General features: G+C 44.0%; 1 protein-coding gene across 3 annotated transcripts in view; it reads left to right on the top strand.

Annotated features, from left to right (window-relative positions):
• The first annotated feature begins 3,577 nt into the window (after nt 1-3,577).
• The window catches only part of LOC144492871 (ras-related protein Rab-38-like), a 94,084-nt gene continuing 82,027 nt past the window's right edge, over nt 3,578-15,634 (top strand). The window contains exons 1-2 of one of the 3 annotated variants that reach the window (XM_078211417.1): nt 3,578-4,752; nt 7,776-7,861. In XM_078211417.1, coding sequence (XP_078067543.1) covers nt 4,718-4,752; nt 7,776-7,861 — 121 coding nt within the window. In that variant the 5' untranslated portion in view covers nt 3,578-4,717. Of the gene's footprint in view, nt 4,753-7,445; nt 7,862-15,634 lie in introns of those variants that run through there. The other 2 variants (XM_078211416.1, XR_013497647.1) reach the window with 2 other exon arrangements.

Below are 15,634 nucleotides of genomic sequence, written 5' to 3'. Positions count from 1 at the left end.
TGTTGTGACCCCCTCCCCACGCCCTTTCACCTCATTGGCTGAAAGCTAGGGAATGTTCAAAGAAGGGAAGAGAGGGATTAAAAAACAGCCATATTCAAGACAAACTCCAGCAAAGACTCCACCAAACCTACAGTGACCTGGGATGATGTAAGAGCAGTAAGAAGTTTAACAACACCAGGTTAAAGTCCAACAGGTTTATTTTGCTACCAAATAAACCTGTTGGACTTTAACCTGGTGTTGTTAAACTTCTTACTGTGTTTACCCCAGTCCAACGCCGGCATCTCCACATCATGATGTAAGAGGGCATGCAAGATCCACCTTCGTGCTAAGAGGACCCTGAGTTCATCTGTTGCCGTGAGCTCAGTGAATCCAACAGATCAATCAATTTCATCAGACTGGATAATATCTCTCTCAGGCAATTATTCTAGTTTGGGGAAAGTTAACTTAATCTATTGTGTAAGAATTGTCTTTTTAATCCATGAGTGTTTGAATAAAGCTAATTTTGAACCACAGTTCTTTGTCTCTCAAAATAAAGAGATAAATGTAATAAACCTGGTTGAAGTGTCTATAACATATTTCACCTCGATCGATGGAATTCTCCCAAACGATTTCTAGGTGTTGTCCCCAGTGGGAAAACCATGAGATCCCACTCAGAAGGTCATTGCAATTCAGTTCGCAATTCAATCACACTTGGAAATAATGTGATCACGGGAGAGTTTCAGATCCGTTTTTTGGGGGAGTCTTAACTCCGAATCTTATGGACTTAGATCAGTAAAAAATGGGCTAGACCGTTTCCAGTCACTGGATGGAATGGATGGGACTCAAATTGCGAGCCAGCCTGCTGTAGCAGCAGAGGGAGCTATTGAGCATCTGCCAACCTCTGTTGCTGCACATGTACAATTGCAATAGCAGAGGGCTGACAGGTCTGAGAGGGAGATCTGTCAGGCCTCTGCTCCTGCTGCTGCAGCCGGCCTAGACCCAGTCCACCTCAGCTGTCATGAGGGGCCACAGCCCATCACAAGCCTCACATCGCCTGAGCATATCACACCCCCCTCCCCACACACCGATCACGCTCCCCCCCCCCCACTGATTGCGATGCAGAGTGGTAGCGGAGCCCCTCTCCCCCTTCCCATGATGCAGAATGGCAGTGGGCCCCCTCTCTACCTGATTGGCCTGCCCTGACCTGACCCCACACCCTCCAGTGCCCACCCCTTCAGGCCCTGCCCCGTAGATCACATCCCCTTGCACTGCGTGGTGGGCATTGCCAAGGTGCCTAGTGGGCAGTGTCAAGGTGCCCTGTGGATATTGCCAGGGTGCCAGGATAGCACTGCCCAGGGGGAAACCCCCTCATGCGCCCGACCTCCCTGAGGGGCCTCAATGGTCTCCGGTTCTACTGGCGAGGCCAACAGGACTGTTCCCCATTCGTGTGATTTTATTGGCTCGCCCCGCCCATGGTCTCCTTGTGGGCTGTAACCATTTGATAATTCTATTCTGGCATCACTGGGGGCTTAGGGTGGAAAATATTGCAAGGTGTTATGGTTTCCAATAATTTTAAAATCCAGTTTACACTCGGGCCTTGTGTGTAGTTCATAACACAACAACAACTTGCCTTATCGTGCCTTTAATGTAATGAAATATCTAATTGTGCTTTACAAGCATTATCAAATAAAATTTGACAGTGAGCCACAATAGGAGATATTGGGCTAGATGATCAAAAGTTTGGTCAAAGAGATAAGTTTAAAAGAGTATGATAAAGGAGAAAAGTGAAGCAGAGGGCTGGAGGGTTTTAGGAAAAAAATTCCACAACATTGGGCCTTGGTAGCTGAAGGTACAGCCACCAGCACTGGAGCAATTAAAGTCAGGAATGCTCAAGAGGCCAAAATTGGTAGAGTGAGAGACCCTGAGGGGTTGTATGGCTGGAGGGTTGAAACCACGGATTGATTTTAAAACAAGGATGAGAATTTAAAAATTGAAACATTGCAAAACTGGGTGCTGATAGGGGTCAGCAAGCAAGGAAAATCAGTGAACAACACTTGGTGCAAGTTAGGAAATGAACAGCGGAGTTTGATTGATTTAAAACTTATACAGGGTGGAACTAGGGAGGCTAACTAGAACTGTATTGGTATAGTCAAGTCTTGAGGTAACAAAGTTGTTGGACTGCACCACTTTGGTACATTTGAGTAATTCATAAGGATTAAGTTATCAAATTGTACTGTACTTAAATTTCTGCGGCTTGTAACTCACCTCCCGACTCCCCAAAGCCTGTCCACCATCTACAAGGCATAAGGCAGGAATGTGATGGAATACTCCCCACTTGCTTGGATGAGTTCCATCAACAATCAAGAATCTTGACTTCATCCAAAACAAAGCAACCTGCTTGATTGGTACCCCATCTACTGCCTCCAATATCCATTCCCTCCACCACTTACACACAGTGGCAGCTGTGTGTACCATCTACAAGATACACTTGCAGAACAACTGAGGCTCATTTGACAGCACCTTCCAAACCCTTGCCTCTACCACCAAGAAGGACAAAGGCAGCAGACGTATGGTAACACCGCCACCTGCAACAGCATGTTGCCTTGAAACTATATCAGCATTCCTTCACTGTTGCTGGGTTAAAATCCAGGAACTCCCTCTCAAACAGCACTGTGGATGAACATTACATGACATGAACTGCAGCAGGGCAAGAAAGTGCCTCACCACCACCTTCTTGAGGGTAATTAGGGATAGGTGATAAAAATGCTGGCTTAGCCAGAAATACCCATGTCCTGTGAAAGAGTTTTTTAAAAGAGTGATGAAAAGTCTTTGTAATATTGGGAAGATTTGGGATACATTGTTAGGAACTTTTAAATTAGCATCTCTTTAAATCCCCAATACTGCGATGTGGCTTTCAGAGAGGACATGTAAAATGAATTGAGTTATAGTTAGGACACTTCGGCACATTTGGGTCCCAGTGAGTCTAACTTAGCAGTAAACAGAAGCCAAAGCCAAAAGGCTGATCGGCCAGGAAGCTGTCCTGAAGAGTTTATTGCTCCAAGGCCTCTCATAAAGAAACAAATTATACTTTAGCAATTAGAAGGGAAGCCAAAGTTGCAAAGCTAATTGGTTAGAATCATAGAATCCCTACAATGCTGAATGAGGCCATTTGGCCCATCAAGTCTGCACCTACTCTCTGGCACAGCATCTTACCCAAGCCAACCCCTCTGTCCTATCCCCATAACCCTACATGTCTATCCCGTTAATCCCCCTAATCTGCATATTTTGGGACACAAAAGGGCAATTTAGCATGGCCAATCCTCCTAACCTGCACATCTTTGAATAAGAGAAGAGTTAGAAATTAAGGTCATATTGTTGTGGGGAAACTGGGCGTGCTCTTCCCATTGGTCACATGTTGTAAATATTTGGTTAGAAATTATTAGTTTTGTTCATCCAGGTGCGCGTACTTAGGATAAATGTTGCAAAAAGAGTATAAAAATAGGGGTGCATCACCGAGGTCTTTGCACTTGCCAACGTTTAGCATTTGCCACAGGACACTGAGGACTGGCGTGTATCAAGAGAGAGAGAGAGAGAGAGAGTTAGGAGTAGGGTATCTGCCAGCAGAGCACTTAGCAAGAGTAGGGCACTTGCTAGGGAGTTAGCATTTGCGTAGGACATTGTCAGTCAACAAGTTTTAATCGTGGTCTGAGGGGTTACCATAAAAACCCAGTGTTAGATTAAGTGACTAAAGTAACTGCCACAGATTGCCATAAGAATCCAGTATTAGAGATTAGTGCATCCAGTATAGACATAATCATCAGAGCTTAAGTAATTACCTTAAGAGAGAAGGTGAATATTTCCACTAGAGTGGGAGAGAAAACAGCAGGCAGCTGTGAAGTGCATAGCTTCAGCTGTTAAGGTAAAATTGAAGTTTCAACAGTTAATCTAGACTGGGAAGTTGTAGCTTGGTAAAGGGTCCATTAGTGTTGAAGTTCTAAAGCTGCAATTATTTATTAGAATTAAGTGGGCTAAACAAAAATCTAAGGACATCATGAATCAAGAGGCCAGGTATAAGGAACCAAGAAGAGAAGTTGCCAGAGATTGCAGGATCTAAGAGGGAAGGCAGACTGGCATGTGTTGAACTTGTGTACTGTGCCATGCCTTGACTAATGAAATGTTAAGTATCAATCTTCATTGTCCAAAAAACCTTGTTAGTTTGCATTCTAAATCCGTGATGATGCTTTTGCCAATAGGGTTAATCATCGACAAAGGCATGGATGAGTGTTTGAGCAGCTGATGAGTTGAGGCAACAACAGAGTTGGGTGATGTTACAGAGTTGAAATTAAGCACTGTTAGAGGTGGAGTAGATATGTGGTAGAAAAGTTATCTTGGGGTCAAATATAACACAAAGACTGCAAAAAAGATTGGTTCGACATCAGACAGTTGCCAGGTAGAATGATAGAGATGGTGAGTAGGGAATGAGGTTTGTGACAAAGGCTTTTGCCCTGACATTCAGTTTATTAGTAGGAAATAACCTCTTTTCCCATGTAAGCAAAGCACTGAAAGTTGTAGCTGCTCTTGAACTTTTTGAAGGTGCTTTTCTTAAAACTCTTCTTTCACTTCTATCTTTGGTCACCTAGTATACAGGGCAGGCTGTCGAGCAGGTCAGAGGGCCTCCTGGTTGGTCTACTGCAAGGTCTGGCAAACATCAGCATCAAAAGATCCAGGAAGCACAAGAATGATAGGATGGGATGCTCCAACCTCTAGTTGCAGGTGACTCTGGAAGGGAATACAATGTCCATTGGATACCTTCAAGCTTTTTGACACTGGTGGGCAATGCAATGATGTGTTTTTTTTAATGATGGGAATAATATTGCATCCACACTTTTTTACTTTGTTGGTTCCAGTTATTTGTGGTGCTCCTCTGGGCAGGATGTGGAAATCGACAATTTTTCTGGCATTTCTTAATCTATTCAGACAAAGTAGGTGCTCATTCTGGGAATTTGCGAATTCTCCTCACTATGAACCTGTCCATTGTTGCGATGAAAATAAGAGGGTGTAGCTAGGTTCTTCATTACTGAAGCCATTATTAAAATCAGAGGACTGCAATGGTCTAGCAGAAAAAGGAGGTATCACCATTGAAGCTTGTTTTAAACTCAATTAGGACAGAATAGCATTCCAACGATGGAGAGATCAAGAGATAAGAATGAGCCACAGTGAAAGTTCCAAACAGAATGGAGATGTTCAGTAAAATAGTCACCTAATCTGCACTTGATCACCTTATTGTAGAAAATGCCACACCACGGTCAGTGAATAGAGTTTTCTAGGTTGGAAGAAGACAGTTTGAGTTTTAACAACACCAGGTTAAAGTCCAACAGGTTTATTTGGTAGCAAATTCCAAGGTTGGAAGAAGTACAGATGAATTGCGGTTCCACTTACTTGTAATGTTTGGGGCCCTACATTGTGGTGTGGGAGATGAAGTCAGCAATGGTTGTGGAAGTGCTGGCTGGAGACAGGAGTTTTGGGGTGGACCTGACAGCAGGACCAAATGACGGTCTCAGCCCTACATTGTGTCAAGAACAGTCACCCTACTGGTGATTAGTGGCCAGTGGACACACTTGGTGTCCAGTTAAGGACAATGGATGCATTTTCATGGCTAGAGGGTCAATAGGATTCCCTCCTACATGGAAGAAGCTGCCACCTGCCTTTGCAAGTAAAGGAGAGGGCACCTCCATTTTAAAGAGCTCCTTCAGCACTTCAAAAACCATTTTATGGCTCCTTCACAAGGCAGCCTGCACCCACAGCTATGGCCAGGTAGTGGGGGCAATGGGTGGTGGGGTGAGCCTCAAAGCTCACCTTGAGCATTGGGTTACCTGGAGGCCATTCTAGGTGCTGGTCTGTTGCCCACACAGTGGCAATGGGGCCTGTAGTCTTACTAGAAAACTCCTTGTCCCCTCTCAGAACAAAGAACAGCACAGGAATAGTCCCTTCAGTCTACCAAGTCTGTACCAACATAGATGCCTCTCTAATCTAATATTTTCTTGCCTCTACCTGGTCCATATCGCTCTATTCCCTGCCTCCTCATATGTGTATCCAGATGCCTCTTGAACGTTGTTATAGAATCTGCTTCCACCATCTCCTCCAGTAGCGAGTTCCAGGCATTCACCACTCTCTGTGCGAATTGTTCTTAATTGGCTTTAAACTTACCTGAATGAGCTACTTCCTGCATCCCTAACCCTCACCCTCCTGCCCTTTGTTACCACCGTTGGAAAATGACCTGGGAGTGGGATGGTGCTGAGAACCTGGCACACCAACTGGGGACACAGGTTTAAAGTTAAAGTTTATTTATTAGTCACAAGTAGGCATACATGAACACTGCAGTGAAGTTACTGTGAAAATCCTCTAGTCGCCTGTTCGGGTACATTGAGGGAGAATTTAACATGGTCAATGCACCTAACCGAACATGTCTTTTGGATTGTGGGAGGAAACCGGAGCACCCGGTGGAAACCCACGTATACACGGGGAGAACACACAGACTATGACCCAAGCCAGGAATTGAACCCAGGTCCCTGACACTGTGAAGCACTGTGACGCACTTGGTGTCCAGTTAAGGACAATGGATGCATTTTCATGGCTAGAGGGTCAATAGGATTCCTTCCTACATGGAAGAAGCTGCCACCTGCCTTTGCAAGTAAAGGCCACCAGCCTTGATTTTCACCCCAAATGGGGCAGAAATTCTGCCTTTGTTCTTCAGTAGTGGGGCTGTGATCTGAGCGAGATGGAGGTCATCAGATCGTTTGCGTTCAGCCTCAGCTACAAAAGAACATCACCTTTGTCAACTGATTTAATGGTTGCCTTAAGGCTGGAGTGACAATTTGAAACTGATCAGGTGCTGGACATTAAAAGAGTTAGAATGAACAGAAGGGAAATCATTTTTATAATAATCTAGAGAAAATATTTAAGTGGAGAGATGGGGAAATGTAAACAAACAAATTACAGAAAATTTACAGGAACAGTCCAGCAGTGACCTGTATCCTGAGTACACCAGCCCAGTCCTCTGCACCCTGAGGAGTCACCCCATTCCCCTGAGCCCAGGACAAGCCACCCTTGTCCCCTACACCCCGGGCCACCCAGTCCCTGCACCCATAGTCCCCACTCTTTCTTATTCTCAGTCTCTGACCTTCTATTCTGTTTACGCTCATGTACTTAACTAACTACCCTTTCTCTGCTCTTGATCTCAACTGCATTGATGCTGCAACAGGACGTTAGACACAACAGCTTCCGAACTACTCCTGCGCCTATGCAACATCATGATAAATCTAAAGAATTTTTAAACAACAGACACCCTGTCTGCGCTCTGTAAATGCTTATTTAACAACAACTGAGCCAAAAAAAAAAGTTTACAAGCTAATACGCAACCACACGTGTAACTGGTGCAAACAATTAAACCTTTGAGAGATTTGCCCACAGTGGGTGAGTTGTATAGTCTGGTAAGATCTGGCTGAAAGCATTGCCCTTTTAAATGTCCCTGACAAGGGGTGGAGGGGCTTAAACAGGAGATACTCCATAGAGAGCATGCGTGGAAACTAACTGAGTAAAGTTTGTTTGGAGGTGATTCAAGCGCAGAATATTTGAAAAGCGAGTGGGAGGAATAGCTGAAGGATATAAACTGCTGAATCAATGGAGAAAACACAGAAAGAATACCTGTTTAAGGTCTTGGTGATTGGAGACCTGGGCGTTGGCAAAACCAGCATCATTAAGCGATACGTTCACCAGATTTTCTCCCAACATTATAGAGCCACCATCGGGGTGGATTTCGCCCTCAAAGTGTTACATTGGGACGATGATACTATCGTTCGGCTGCAACTCTGGGACATAGCAGGTAATGGATATTCATATGATCGATATACGCAATTGGCTTTCTTAAATGTCATCCAATTTAATGCATATTCTGAAGTTTTTGCGTGGTAGAATAAGGTGGTGTATCTGTTTTCCTTGAGTGTTGCTGCAGGCTAATCCATAATATGATCGTGTCAATTTGTGAACACTGGTTTAAACACGCTTAGAAAGCTAGTGGTGAGTGAATCATCCCCATTCCGCTCTCAGACTGGGACCAACGCCTCTCTCCCCTTTCTGAAGAAGGAAGGCTGAGATTTCTCAAACGTTTATTGTAATCTCCTGAGTAAGTAGTTACTGCAAACTTACAACTACCAGCAACATTTCACAAGTCTCTAACTCCTCGGATATCTGCCTGTTTATTTGAGGTGTGATTCAGTGGCATTAATTGGAATTCTATTAGGAATAAGCAAGACTCGACTGGGCTGTCTTGTGGACTTTGTCTCCTTGGGGGCAGACTAGACTAGACCACATTGATGTCGGACGTTGCTGCTTTCATGAGAGCTGCAATATAGAAGCAAGCCTCAGACCTGCTGAGTTTATCCAGCAGTTTCTGTTGTTCCGTGTAAGAGATACAAATCCGAGTGGGTAGATCAGGATACAGTCCCCAGGGTGAGACGAATTGACCCGCCTGAGGGCTTTGAATGGTAACTTGTCCTGAGGATAGGGCGCTTGTATCGTTCTGAGGTTGTTTGAACAGAGGACCCGTGACTAGACTCAAATGTGGCTAATGAAACCCGTGAGTTCGGAGCATTCCTCCTTTAACAAGGAAATCTATTCAGTTTGACTTGTGCTGTCCTCGTGTTTGAACTCTTGATACGTCAGACTGATGCGGGAAGATGAGATTTCCGAGAATTTCGGGACCTTGCCCTTAAAGATGGGATACAGCAAGTGAGATTAATGACCAGAATGTTTGAGGATAGTTGTTGATAAAAGATGTGCAGGTTAGGTGGATTGGCCATGCTAAATTTCCTCCCAGGAGGTGTATTGCTGCGAATAACTCGCCTGACTCCCCAAAGCCTATCCACTATCTACAAGGCAAAAGTCAGGAGTGCGATGGAGTGCTCCCCACCTTGTCTGGATGGGTGCAGCTCCAGCAACACTGCAAGCTTGACACCATCCAGGAGCAGCATGCTTGATTAGCACCTCATCCATTCCCTCCTCCACTGATGCTCAGTAGCAGCAGTGTGTACTATCTACAACTTGGAGAAATTCACCAAAGATCCTTAAATAGCACCTTCCAAACCCACTACCACCTCCATCCAGAATAATGAGCAACAGATTCATAGGAACACGACCTGCACATTCCCCACCAAGCCACTCACCATCCTGACTTGGAAATAAAATGCTGTTCCTTCGCAGTGGGTGGGTCAAAATGCTGGAACTTCCTCCCTAATGGGCGTTGTGGGTCAACCCACAGCACATGGACTGTAGTGATCCAAAAAGCAGCTCATCACCTTCTCAAGGGCAACTAGGTATGGGGACTAAACGCTGGCCAGCCAGCGATGCCCATGTCCCACAAACGAATAGTGTAGGTTAGGGGGGAATAAACGCGTGGGGTTATGGGGATGGGGTGAGCCTGGGTAAGATGCTCCGTTGGAAGTTGGTGCAGATTTGATGTGCTGAATGGCCTCCTGTACTGTAGGGATTCTGATGGCAACCATCCCTGGTCTTCAATGAATAGAGGTCAGAAGCAATGCTTAGTTAATTCTCAAATATTAGTCTGGCTGTTTGTGGTTCAATAGCCCAAAGGATTGTGTATTTTACCAGAATAGTATTGAAGTTCAGATATAACGTCAGTTTGACGTTGCAGCCAGTCACAAGAAGCGATTTCCGCCCCCCCCCCCCCCTCCCCGTCACTGCCCATGTTCTACTGATTTAATTAGAAAAATGTAGAAGTTATTTAAAATTATTGGCTCAAATAAGTCAGTGGTATCTGGGTTTCAAAACCATGCTGGAAATATCCCCTCCATCAAATGATTGACTGTCTGCTCTAAGACATTGAGCTGAATTGTACAGGAGGAGACAGGTCTGTGCAACCACAGCTGGTTTAAAATGGCTTGTAAAATGTGATATTCATCAAGTAATTTTGCAACTTAAATCGGCCTGTCTTTTCAGCTTGTTTTGCGTGTAACTGGGGAAAGTTAGAGTATAAGTATTATGATGCACAAGGTAACACTTTGGTAAAGGAAAGGCTGGATGGACCCTTTTTTTGGAACAACGATAATTTTTGGTTTGAGATTTGGAACTATATGTATACTTAAGTATTACTTGGAATGTTTTAAAATACCTAATCTAGTTTCCTCCTGAAATATGACACTAATTCCATTGTAAATGCCTTCCCTTTAACCATTAAGTTGTATTTAGTCAAGCAGCACTGCTGTTTGTCATAAGTGCGCTTAAATGACTATCCTCCTTGTAGTGAACAAACCAACAGAAGGAATAATACAATCCTACAGAGCAGAAGGAGGCCATTTGGCTCCCAGAGTCTACACTGACCACAATCCCACCCAGGCCGTATCCCCAGAACCCCATGCATTTACACTAGCTAGTCCCCCTGACACTAAGGGGCAATTTAGCATGACCAATCCACCTAACCAGCACATCTTTGGAAGCTGTACAATCCATTACATCGTGCTGGTTCTTTAATCCCTGTTCTGCTGCTCTCTTCCCTGTCTGCCTCCCTGCAATTTTTCTCCAAGTTTGTAGGCAGAGCAGCTGGAACCACTGTCTGAATCCTGGAAATTTATTTTTGTGTTTAAGAACTTGTGAAATATGTAAATATCTTCAGGAGGTAAGATTTCAGATGAGCCAAGCTACAATGAGTGCCAATGTGAAAGCAATATGGCATTGCTAACAATTTATTGGATGGTGGAACTACTGTGAATTCTGCAGGGTGGGTGAGGAAGTGATTTTTAAACCCCTCTTGTAAAAATGCTAATAGTCAGTTCTAAGGTTTAGTTGGCATGTGTATATAAATTGTATCAACTCCTCTGACCAGTGAGGGCACTGCCCTCGGGTTTCTGCAGTTAGTGGGGAAATCGGGGCAGCACGGTGACAGTGGTTAGCATTGCTGCCTCACAGCTCCAGGGTCCAGGTTTGATTTCTGGCTTGGGTCAGTGTGCAGAGTGTGCATGTTCTCTGTGTCTGTTTCCTCCCACAGTCTGAAAGATCTGCTGCTTGGGTGCATTGGCCATGCTAAATTCTCCCTCTGTGTACCCGAAGAGGCACTAGAATGTGGCAACGAGGGGATTTTTCACTAACTTCATTGCAGTGTTAATGTAAGCCTACTTGTAGCACTAGTAAATAAACTTTAAATCCAGGAATGACTGTAGAAATTTACCTTGTACACTTAGTCATGAACTTTTCACCTCCTGCCTTGTAGTATTCAACAGTTTAGTTTCAAACAAGGGGCTGGATTTTCACCATTGGTTTGAGTCCAGGGATTTCTGACTTGGCAAACTTGCCTCTGGTTCCCATGCACTTTCACTCCGGTGGGGAGGAAATGGACATGAACAAATCGGGCCTGCTACCTTCAGTGGTGGGCTCCTTAGAAGATCTGCCTCAGTTCTCCATCTTCAGCCCAGTTTCTTTTATAAAAGGCTGCTGGGTCCTCTAGCCCATACCGTCTCCATTGCTACTTACCCCATTGAACAGACCTTGGGAGCCATGTGGACTTGGGGCTGATCTACTACAGGTTTCGTTCCACTTGATGCTGTTTTAGAAAAAATTCTGATTCATAAAACTCATTAAAAGATTTTAAAGCTCAAGTAGGCAAGTGTACAATCTATAATAAAAAAACACATGCAAACCTCTTTAGTAACTGTGCCAAAAGACGGTTAACCCATAATAACCTCTTAACATTCAGTAACAAAAGACTCAGCCGCCATTCCTGAGATGTGTGTTTTGAACTTTTGATGCTCAAACTAATAACAGGTTGTAATAGTAGTCCTTGAGGAAATAACAGCAAGTCTATCAAAACAGCAGGAATGTAGTTTTTTTTCCTGAGCTAAATGTCTTTTTAAAAATCTAATAGCTACAACCTGTTTTCAGATCATGACACTTTAGCAGTCCTTATCCCCACTGAGTGTTTGCATAGCCTCCATAAAGCCTCCATAAGTCTGTGACACTCTCTGTTCCAGGGGCCTTAGTCCATATAGTGAAAATGGAGTCTGCTTTCAAATGGTTTTACTGAGTTCTGGTTTGCTGCCTGTAATTCTCACCCTGTGCCCTTCCCCAAAAAAGAATCTGCTGAAAATAGGGGAATTCCCCATCTGCGTCCTGTCCACCATTTTTAAAGGCCTTGACTCTACCTGACTCCTCAAATTTACCCCACTTCCTCACTGCTGCACAATACCCCTAATAAATCAAGATGGTTTTTAACTGTCCTGAATCAATTCTGTTTTGAGCTGGTTGAGTTTCCATATGAAGGCTAATGTTTTGGTTAACTTCCTAAATAGGAAAAGTTGCTGTCATTTGTACACAGCAGTGCTTGCAAATTCCACATTGCTGCAGTGGTGACCTTGTGTTAAACTAAAGAATTCCAAGGATGTTGTTTTGTAATTTGTGCCATAGGATTCTAATAACTGTTGCTCATTAACCCCTTGGATCTAATTGTTTTGAACTGGTTATCATGAGTCGTTGCCCAGACTCTCCTACTCTAATGCTTCTCATCTTCCACAATTCCAAGTTGTTTAAAACGAGCATCCTGCCCTACATAAGCCCCAACCCCACCATTCATGATCTTTGCCAGAGCAAAGGGCAGTGACATTCGCATCCTATGAAAGAATAGAGCACATTTTAAAACTCCTGTTGCTCTGGTTATGCTTCATCTTAATCTTTTTTTTTGTTCTTGACTCTGCTTTCCCATTATTTCAGATATGTCCCTGTGGTTGCATCACCCACTGTTTCAGTAATATACCTTGTATATTACCGTGTAATTCCCAAGATCTGAAATGCACTTTTCCTGTTACCTATCCAGATCAACAAGACCCCATGATGTTGAGATGTACTAGAGGTATTTACATTGTGGACCATGTGCAGCTGCCACACCCCAATCTTGTCTCACTGCACTTGTATTCCTTGTGGCTGGTTTGCATTTTGTGGGTCTGGATGTTTAAAAAAGGCTGGTGCTGTCACCTCCATATTTGATAAATTAATCCTAATAGGTGATACTGTAAATGCAGCCATTATTGGTCATGGCTCACTCTTTTATTGTCCCCATGTGAGAGCTCAGAGTGACTATTGTAAGCAATGAGAAATTCTAAGCGCTAAACTAGGGAAATATGCAACCTCCCCAGCCTTTACTAGGCCAGTGCATATCTTGGGGAAACACGACTACTACTACTACCCATTTTGGTCCAAGAAAATTTCTTCAGGACTGATTGGAGATTCACTTAATCTTTGGTATCAATTCCATCAGAGTTTTACTATTTTCTGGAATTAAATCTCAATTTATGACATCATGTAAAGTGCTCTAGGGGTGGCACAGTGATTAGTGCTGCTGTCTCAGTTCCAGGGTTTGATTCCCGGCTTGGGTCACTGTCTGTGCAGAGTCTGCAGGTTCTCCATGTCTGTTGGTTTCCAATGGGTGCTCTGGTTTCTTACCACAGTTCGAAAGACGTGCTGGTTAGGTGGATTGGCCATGCTAAATTCTCCCTCAGTGTATCTGAAGAGGTGCCAGTGTGGCGCCTCGGATTTTCACAGTAACTTCATTGCAGTGTGAATGTAAGCCTACTTGTGAGACTAAGTAATTAACAGCAATAGTTGTAAATCAGTGGGACTTTTGCATAATAAAACTAGAATGTTCCATATTACTGCACCTAAGTGACTTGTGCATGACTCGACTGGTAAACTTCGCATTCTAATTTTGAGCCTGTCCCCAACTCAGTGATTCTATCACCTGATGAGGGTCCTGGGGTTTTCATCAATCGATGGTCACCAGTTCTGTGGGGGAAGCCTAACAGCATTTGGGTGCATGAATGACCACTGTTGGGCCTTCCCCTCAAATGAGGCTCTGGCAGTAGAAGTCCTGCCTGTTGATGTGAGCAGTTAAGGCCAGCAGTTCCAAATGGCACAGCAGAAACAGTGGTAGCTGCTGTCAAGCACCCACTAATGTCCAGAATTGTGGGACCCCACATCAAAAGTGAGTGAATGTGAAGGTCTTTGGAGAGGAGGGATTTGTCAAGGATTTGCCTAACCACAACAGTAATAAGAATTTGAAGCCAGAAGGGTAGAAATTTTCCCAGCAACAGCCAGCATTCCCAGAGGAGGCAAGCATCAAAGTGATCAGGGGCTTCCTCAGGCATGAGAACACCTAAAGATGATCAGGTGTGAAGTGCTGTAAGTGTAGAGACAGAATACACTTGGATGACTGCTAAGTTCCCAAGCAGAATCAGGTTGACTCTGGGCTATAGAAATGCTAAGGTCCACAAAAGGAAAGAATTTTGAGCTATGTAGACAGCTGATTCTCAAGTTGGAAATAAAGTGTGTAACTTGCCCCCCCCCCCCCCCTTCAGAATCAGAGGCCAGTCCATGCCTTAGCCAGAAGCCATTCTGGCACTCAGTTGCGGGGCTAGGACCCATTCCACAGCCAAAAAGGGTCCTGTACTACTTGGATGCTATAGTGAGTCCCGAGCCAAGACATTGCAGGAAACCTTCATAAAGGCAGTTTAAATATCTTGTATGTTCTGGACCAGAAAAAGTTTCCCAGACTAGAGAATCAGCCCTGTATCACGTTGTAACTATAAGCTGAATTTGGATGTTGTTTGGGAAAGGGAAATCTTGGTGAGTTCAGGGATCATGCATATATTTTGGAACAAAAGGGTAATTTCAACATTAATAAAAGCATCTTAGAGTATGGTAATCCTTGGTTAATCTTTAATTATTATATGAAGACTGGACTGGTCCCTCACATGTCTCCTTTAATATTCCAACATCACGACTGAATGTTAAATTGGGACACCATTGCCGGTAACATCAGCATAGTTTGTAACAGGTAGCAGTGAGACCAGAGGCAAGGGCAGAGCCTCTGCAGTCTGGCAGACTCTAGCAAGGTCACTGGCAAATGTGGCAAGTTTGCTGGAGTGTTTAGGAGGGAAGCTGAGGCTATGTGGCCACTGTTTAATCCCTGAGCTAACTTTTTAAAATTGCAGTAGACTCTAGGATAATGGTGTCTATTGGCTCATGGATGAATTTAATTGACATCCCACACCCAGAAGCTCCAGACCCTTCTGTCCTCTAACTTAGGAGGACTTTGAACTCTCTCCCATATGTTCCTTGCTGTGACAGGCTGCACTCAACCCAACTCCATGGGTGGGAGTGCTCTTGAGAAGCTTAGATTATCCAGACAAGCTAACAACCCATTTGATTTCTTAGATGGTAGGAGGAAAGAGAACGTAGCATATTTATCACTTCAATGCAAACTTGGGGGAAGGAAATGCTCTTGTGGGTCAGAAGATTGAAATGTGACCAACCCATTGTTCCACTATTTACCCATGTTTGACTATTGCCAGCATCTTTTTGCTATTTTTTTTGAAATGGTGTCATGGGATTTCTTGTATGTTCTGGACATGGCCTTTGGTTTACTGTCCCATCCAAAAGATACTTCAAACAGTGCAGCAGTCGCTTTGGATGCCAGCACCACCCCCATTCAAAAGGCCTAATGACCATTGTTCAAGTGCAAGCCTGGATAATATTATTGAAATTGGACATGAAGCCATTGTCGCCAAGCTCTATTGTCATCTTCCTGAACAATATT

The sequence above is a fragment of the Mustelus asterias genome, chromosome 4 (assembly GCF_964213995.1).
Source record: "Mustelus asterias chromosome 4, sMusAst1.hap1.1, whole genome shotgun sequence".
Classification (NCBI taxonomy): Eukaryota; Metazoa; Chordata; class Chondrichthyes; order Carcharhiniformes; family Triakidae; genus Mustelus; species Mustelus asterias.
The sequence above is the reverse complement of the archived record's forward strand: the minus strand, read 5'-3'. Positions and strand labels throughout refer to the sequence as shown.